This window comes from Adiantum capillus-veneris, chromosome 5, assembly GCF_014529385.1.
Source record: "Adiantum capillus-veneris isolate H3 chromosome 5, ASM1452938v2, whole genome shotgun sequence".
In the NCBI taxonomy this organism is placed as follows: Eukaryota; Viridiplantae; Streptophyta; class Polypodiopsida; order Polypodiales; family Pteridaceae; genus Adiantum; species Adiantum capillus-veneris.
The window spans coordinates 18,091,330-18,099,348 of record NC_140935.1 but is presented as its reverse complement, the minus strand read 5'-3'; the positions used below and the strand labels follow the sequence as shown (position 1 = coordinate 18,099,348).

The window sequence follows — 8,019 nt, the reverse complement described above, 5'->3', positions numbered from 1 at the left end:
GCCCAGGTTTGGAAGAGGTAGGTTCCCAAGAAAACCAAAAAGTGGAAGATGAAAGAATGCTAGAAGGTATGTTATCTACAACACTTACAAAGGATGAAAGAGAGTAGCTCAAAGGTGTGTTAAGGAAATTTCCTAGGATTTTTGCTAAAGACTACACCGATGTGCGTGGAGTAGATGCTGTTCAACACAAAATTGAGTTGAAGCCACAGGCCACACCTAAGGCTCAGAAGCTATGAAGGCTAGGAGTCACCAAGGAGCAGGCTTTACTCAAGGAGGTAAGAAAGCTTCTAGCAGCAGGTTTCATTTATCCAGTGGAGAATTCAGAGTGGGTCTCTCCCATTGTTGTCACTCCTAAGAAAAATGGCAAGTGGAGGGTGTGTGTGGATTACCGTCCACTCAATGAGGCAACAAAAAGAGATCACTTTCCCCTCCCATTTCAAGATGAGATACTAAATGAGGTAGCTGGTCATGAGAAGTACACTGTGTGTGATGGCTACTCGGGTTACTTTCAAATAGGTATCGCATTAGAAGATCAGTTGAAAACAACCTTCATCACTCCTTGGGGTTGTTATGCTTTTAGAGTCATGACATTTGGATTGACAAATGCTCCTGCAACTTTCCAACGCTTCATGAACATGGTGTTTCAAGCATTTTTTGGAAAGTCCATTAGGGTTTTTATTGATGATTTTTGCATTTATAGCTCAAAATCATTGCATCTACAAAGGGTAGAAGAAGGTTTAAAGAAGCTCTACGACATGGGAGGTCAACTCAACCCCGACAAGTGTCACATAGGTGAGGATGAAGTGATCTTGCTTGGTCACAAGGTTTCCTATAAAGGCATTGAGGTGGATCCTTCAAAGGCAAAGGCTCTTATTGAGCTCCCATCACCCAAGAATCTCAAAGAGGTCATCTCATTCATTTAAATGGTGAAGTATATGTCACGCTTTATTCACTTAGCTTCAGAGTTGCTTCATCCTTTGCAAAAGTTGACATAACAAGTAGAATTTGCATGGTCTTATGAGCTTGAAGTGTGTGAAGTAAAGAAGACTCTCTCTCTTTCTCAAGCTTTAATGGAAAGCTTACCACCTACTCCAAGCTTGTGAGAAGGGAGGCCTACACCAACAACTCTTGGCTTTGTGATGCAAATCCAACCAAGAGCCAAGCTTCAATGCAATGCTGCTTAATTGTCATTGGCTAGCCCTAGGGAGGTCCAATGAGAGGATAGGAAGAGCAAATAGCAAGAGGGGTCGCCCAAGAGAGAGAGGGGGATGATTTTTGCAAGGTATTATCACACACACACTCACACAATCTCATGTGTGAAGTAAAGAAGACTCTCTCTCCTTCTCAAGCTTTAATGGAAAGCTTACCACCTACTCCAAGCTTGTGAGAAGGGAGGCCTACACCAAAAACTCTTGGCTTTGTGATGCAAATCCAACCAAGAGCCAAGCTTCAATGCATGCTCATCTCCTCTACCATGCTAATTACTAAGCTAAGCTATGCGAATATGAGTGATTATGTGAGGAGATGTACATCTTTCTTGTAAGATACTCCTTCTTCCTCTCAATCTACTCTCATACCCTGCTAGCTCTCACCATCTTTGAAGGTGTGTGAGGTCTTGGGTCTGAGACCGGGGATAATTGATATTGTGTTTGCTAAGTGTTTTGCCTAGTGCATGAAGCTTTCATCTTCATTGCACTAGCTAGTCTTGAAGGAACACAAAGAATTGTATTGTACAATGTCTCTCTTGATGGGAGAAACCATAATACAAAGCCTTTTGGAGGGGGGACTGGCTCCATGCAAATCCAGTCCTCAACTGTTGTCAATAGCTTAATTTCTCTCTCTTTTGAAAGTATTGTTCATGCTATCTAACTAGGTGTTATGCTTTTTGTTGCTCTCTCCACCCAAGCACTCTTGTAATTCTCATTAGGAATCTATTTTAATGAAATGCCCACTATGCTCATGCTAATTTTCGCTACACACAAGTTTTTAGGCCATTAAATGTTACAAAACGTGATTGTTTTGGTAGTCGAGATTATAACGAAAGGACCATCAAATCACATTCAATTTTACTTTAAAAGAGCATTTAGGAACACTAAATTTTCAGCCATAAAACCTCAATGCTCATACAAGCACAATTCTCAATCAAAACCCAAACCTCTTTGGTGGTATCATGTAGCCTCGCCCCCAATTACATAGTCGTAGCATCAAACAGTTCAAACGAATACACAAGCTTCCACCTTCACGGAGACCATTTGATGAATTTGCAGAGATTTAAGAGCTTCTAAATTGAAGCCCACACACCATTTTGAGGGGAAACCCTAATTCACTCTCTCACATATGACTGCAGCACACATAGATTGGGCAACCATGGAAGCAATTACACAGTAGAGAAAAATTGCTGGTTTTTCCTATAAAAATTCCCCTTCTCTCTCTTCTCCACATCAATATGAGCTGATGTGTCAATTTTTGGGCCATTTTACCACTTTGGACCAAAACTAGGCCATTTTCAGCTCATTTTTTACCAAAAAAATGGCATTTTTGATGCGAAAAATCCCAAACAGAGTCAAAAAAATCCCTAAATTTGTGGGATCACTCGCATAAGCATAAAAAACATATATAAGCATCATTTTTCATCAATATACCATTTTGGGTCACTTTCCATGCAATCCTGCAAATGCGCCTATTAGCTGCTATTTATGGCAGTTTTTGCCCGCATCAGTCTTTGTAGGCGAGATGAGTGCCACCATGAAACACTTGGACTATGTACATTTTCAAACCAAATTAGGCATCTTATCAAGTGAAAAAGCATGCAAATGAGCCACATGCAGGGCCACGACTCTTCGGATAGGTATGTACATGATAGCGACCGCAGTAGCCGCTTTAGCATATATCACGATATGTACATTATTTATTTTCTTTCCATGGATTGAGAAGTGTCAAAAGTGAGGTGAATCGTCAACGGGTGCTAACTCAGTTGGTAGAGTCATAGCCTATGTGTCTAAGGTCTTGGGTTCAATACCCCCTTGGCAACCTGAAGACAAGTTCTAAGTCCTTAGGGACTGATCCCATATGCGGGTGTGTGTGTGTGTGTGATGGGATGTCTCTCTCCCTACCTATGAGGCCGTTGTACATAGGGTGTGTGTGTGTGTTTCAAAGTTCTTGTACTCTCAAAAAAAGTAAAAAAAAGTGAGGTGAATGTTTTTATTTCACACTATGTATGTGCCACGACACGACAACGTACCTTTGGTTTTACCACGGTTGAGACTGCGATGATGACTGCGATGATATCTAAAGAGGTGCATTTGATCTTTGGCACTACTAGCCTCTACTTAGGTCTACTAGTATGTATATGTATCTACGTGTTTGTGAGGTAATACACTTGTGTACGTATTTATAGATGAGTGAGTAGGGTGGAAAGTTTAATCTTATATTGCTCTTTGTAATGTAGATGTCAGACAAGAGACCAATTGGTGAGGAGCAGTTAGCTGGCTCTTCTTTTGGTTGGTTCACATCCCAGGTGGGCTCCCACCCGGGGTGGACATCGCCTCCAGTGGACACAAGTCTTGAGTTGGTGAGAACAAGCAAAGAAATAAATAATGTTTCTACGTAGTTAACCATACACCATGAGTGTCATAGGTTTTTTTTTAATTATTTGCAGGCATGGCCATCCTACACCTACCCTTCTCAGATTCCTCCACCGCTTGTAGATCCTGACTTACAGCGGGCTATCTATTTACGAGAGCAATACCTCTGTTCGACAGAGGATTTGTTTGGCCGCTACACTCCGTAGCAGCTTGCGGCCTACGTATTTCTCCGCAGACTACACCATGGGAGAATCAGGGAGGGAATCCTTATTTACAGAGCCTCGCACCGACGGCACCTCCGTCTACTCTCGCTTACTATCGTCCTACTCCTATTCCATCGCAGGATCCTACTCCCCTTGCATCGCAGGGTACTACTCCCATGGCATCACAGGGACCTACGCCACTCCATTCCACGTGAGATACGAAGCGGCGACGGATCTTGTGGTTTTGCATGTTTTGGTAGTGGCGGGGGAACGGAGTCCCCAATTTTAGAGTGTGCCGCCTCTGACGCAGAGGAGAGGATATTGATGTACCCATGCCAGACACGCACGGGCGCTACTACTACAGGGTTAAATATAGCGGGGAGGTGGATTTCGATACAGCACAGGACAGGGCATTTCGACGCCATCTACAAATTCTTATACATTCAACATATAAGAATTATTTTATAAAGTTTAGAGACCAACTGTCTGATCATGCACAGTATTTTGAGGATGCTCTATTAGCTAGATTCCCAAACGTCCCCGATCAACGTTTTTCACAACAATGGTTGGAGGGCTACATAAAGACATTTTTACAAAAGAATTAGTCGAGTGTGCGGCACGCAACAGTCAACCAGGTCAGAGACCCAGATAGGAGTTACTGTGATGGCAACATGGCAGATGCGGAGTGGGAGTGGGCAATTCAAGAGAAGAGCGATCAAGCTGCGAGGACGGGCTCATCATAAAGACAACAACGCGAGGCCCGCGCAAGACAAACTCCCATGCACTATGGCTCAAGAGACAAGGGAACTTGGAAGGATAAATATGTAAGATTATTTGAATTATAACGTTGATCGGTGATTATAAAGATTGTAGTTGATTTGGTATTGTTATTGCTAACTTAGGAAAATGTCACTCTCTCGACCAACCAGAGAGATGGTCAAGTATTGGGAGCGACATACAAAATTTGATACTTGGCGATGGTTGTTCGAAAACAACCATATCTCTCGTCAATTCGACGCGGCGGTAAGTTTAAACAAGTAATTTTGTATCAATTGTTTTGAGCTGTGGATAATTTGGTTTGCGCCTATGTAGAGTCAAAGTGATCCAACATATGTGCCTCTAGATGACGACGAGATAGAGAAGGATTAGATAGAAAAATATTTTGTCAAAACTTTCGTAAAGTCCCAATGTGCCACAATGTATATATAACTATTTACTCTTTATTGTAACTTTTTAAAATAGTTGATCTTCTACATTTTTAATTGTCAAGGTAAAGTAAATTCAATTTCAGTTCTTTGGTTTTTTTTAATACTCTTCCAAAAAAACAATTGATGTTTCATTGTTTGATTATGCGGGTAAAAAATAAAGGTGCTCATTTGGGCCACCCAAATTTGGGTGGCCCAAATAAGCACCTTTATTTTTGAATTGGCGTGTAGCGGCAATAAGCGTGGTAATAGCAGTGGCAAAGGTCGCGGTAATAGTAGCGGGTATATTGCCATGACTATTACCGCGCTTATTGCTGAGAAACCACTACCCCGTTCATAGCCGCGGCTATTGTTGCTCCTATAGATTTTTCTCTCTCCTTTTTCCTTTGTTTTTCCGCGGCAATGTTAGCGGTTATAGACAACTCCTCTTAGAGTGAGTGCGAGAGTGCTTGGAAGAAGAACTTCTTTATTGTGCTTCTTGTTAAACACCATTTCATGAAAAGAGTCTCTATGGCACCATTACATAAAATCTTTCAGAATATGTGAAGAGTGCATGGATGCAGTCTCTTGGGTGAAATGTGTATGTGGTAGTAGAAGAGTTAATAAAGGGGGGATAATAGCAGAAATATCCGTGGTAACCAAGAGAATGAGAAAGACTCTTACAAAAGTATCGGCCATTTGCACATTGTTGCAAGATAGTGCTTTAAGAAACTGACATAGGTGCTACCATCTGGTAAAATGTGGGCACATTTCACTCTATCATCCCCATGCCGACAGAAGATGGTGTCCATGTTTGGCTTCTCATCTATGACAGTGCTTGCTTTACATAGATGCGCATGCATAACTTTAGGATGGAGCAGACTATTCGTAGTTTCATGTTTATCCACATAGCTAATAGTGTTTCATGTTTTAATATCACTTTTTATTTTTTTGAAAGTTTATATAATGTTCTTTTTTTTTTTCACAAGAAAAACAGAGGAAAACACCAAAATTTGAATGTTTAAGCATCTAATCGGGGTTCGATAATAGACGCGGCAATAACAAAGGGTATGCTTGTGATAATATTTGAAATACAAAAAATCCCCGTCCCCCTCCCCCTCCCCCCACACCCTTCTTTCTCTTCCTTGCCCAACCCATTTTGAACTCTCTCTCTATAAAACGTGGTAAAAGAGCGTGGTAAACATTTTGAGATTTTCATAGTGTTTAAACTACCATTGTATATAATATTGATGGTCCCTTGTAAGTGCACCCCTCAGTTTTCACCTAATGCAACTGGGAATGCCCCTTTGTAACTGCAATATGCATGTGGTATTGATGGTCGGTCCCTTGTAAGTGCACCCCTCGAGTTTCACAAGATGCAAATGGGAATGCTCATTTCTAAATGCAATATGCACCAACTATGCTTGCACCTTAAAGACATGTGCCCTTAATCAAGACCTTCACATGGGTAAGAGGATGTAAGGTGAGATTTCTGCTTAGAGATTGTTGGAGAAACATCTCTTGGGCAATATGCATGTCTAGTAGGGTGCCCTTATGAAAGCACATAGAGTTCTTGATGAGCTTTGCGTCCAATTAAATGTTGTCTCTTGGAATTAGGCATTGACTCCACTATATGTCCAACATGGTTATGGCAAGGAGGCTATTGGGCTCATGGGTAGTCTTTGAGACTATAATTCTCTCTCTCTCTCTCTCTCTCTCTCTCTCTCTCTCTCTCTCTCAAAAAACCACTTATCTAAAGGTACATTAAGCTTATTGACGAAAGTGGTTACAACTTGCTCAGAATTTATTTGAATTTATTGCAAAAGTTCAACAAGAGAAACAATCCATATTATCCATACATCAGCTTTATATCCTCACAAAAAACAAAATTCGACGTTGGCCTGTGGAATCTCAGGCGTCTATTGTCAATCAAAGATGTTAACATCCAGTACCAGCGCACGGTCATTTCTTTAAGAAGCATTGATGATCTCATGTGCCATATATTGGCAGCCACGACGAACCAGGGGAAACTGGGTTCTGCCTGGCAGCGAAGACGTCGCCTCGAGGTCGACCTGGCGGCCTGGTTCCATATAATCCGCTGCTGTGGTGCATGTTAAAGATTGCAGGAACAAAGGCGCCATGGATAGCAGCTGGAACTGGAATGGTCAAGACAACAGGTTGCACCAACTGCTGTACATGAATATATGGAGGTGAGTAACCCAGGTCGGATGCAGCTGGTGGGAGCGTAAAGTCGACATTTTGGGCCACGGGACGGGGGGTCACGGCACGGTTGCGGCGATGAGCAGGGGGGCGTGGCGGGATCGGGATGCCGTCGTCATTGTCGTCTTCCATGTTGTCATCGTCGGCGAGGACCGAGGTGGTGGCAGCCGAGCTGGTGGAAGAGTAAATAGGGGTGAAGTCGGAAATGGCAGAGATGCAGCCGTTGCATAGTGGGCAGGTGGAATGAGGCTGCTTGGCACGGACCCAGCGATAGATGCAGGCGCAGCAAAAGACGTGTCCGCAGCAGGTGAGTACGGGCTCCTTGGGCGAGTCGCGCAGGCAGGCGAAGGCAGCGTTCGACGAAGAAGTAGTGGCAGACATTCTGGCAGAGAGATTGCACTTGATTACCTTTTCCGCCTGAGGCCCTAACTTTATACACACATCCAACATGTACTGCTTTCTGAAAAGCACGCGTGCCCAATGCGGGCGCGTAGAAAGGTGTCCAAGGCCGTGTAGAAAGCATTTGCTTTTTTGTGTAAGTGCCCGTCCCCGTTGAACATTAGTGGAATTACCTGATTTAAAGTCAAGGTCTTGACCCACTGTTGCTTGTAGTTTGCCCATTATTTTGCTAAGTGAAATGTGAGCTACACTAGTATGTAGCCACGACTCTGAGCGAATCTTGGCAGATGTTGTGGAAGATTAAAGAGAAAAAGGGCATGTGCACGACAAGTGGCGTAAAGTGGAGGCGAGCCGAGATCCGAGCTAAGTGGTGTGATGTCCGAGCCAAGCCAAACACCCTGTGAGGCATGCGCACAAGGGGCTAACGAG

General features: G+C 43.0%; 1 protein-coding gene across 1 annotated transcript; it reads right to left on the bottom strand.

Moving 5' to 3' along the window:
* Positions 1 to 6,760: 6,760 nt before the first annotated feature.
* Positions 6,761 to 7,701, bottom strand: LOC147456950 (uncharacterized). Its single transcript, XM_086513484.1, has one exon. The coding sequence runs from the start codon at positions 7,639 to 7,641 to the stop codon at positions 6,961 to 6,963; it is 681 nt and encodes a 226-aa protein (XP_086369610.1). The 5' UTR covers positions 7,642 to 7,701; the 3' UTR covers positions 6,761 to 6,960.
* Between the last annotated feature and the right edge of the window lie 318 nt (positions 7,702 to 8,019).

What these genes read in the sequence shown, in the direction of transcription:
- LOC147456950 (XM_086513484.1), bottom strand. Translation starts at nt 7,641, where the DNA reads ATGTTGGATGTGTGTATAAAGTTAGGGCCTCAGGCGGAAAAGGTAATC.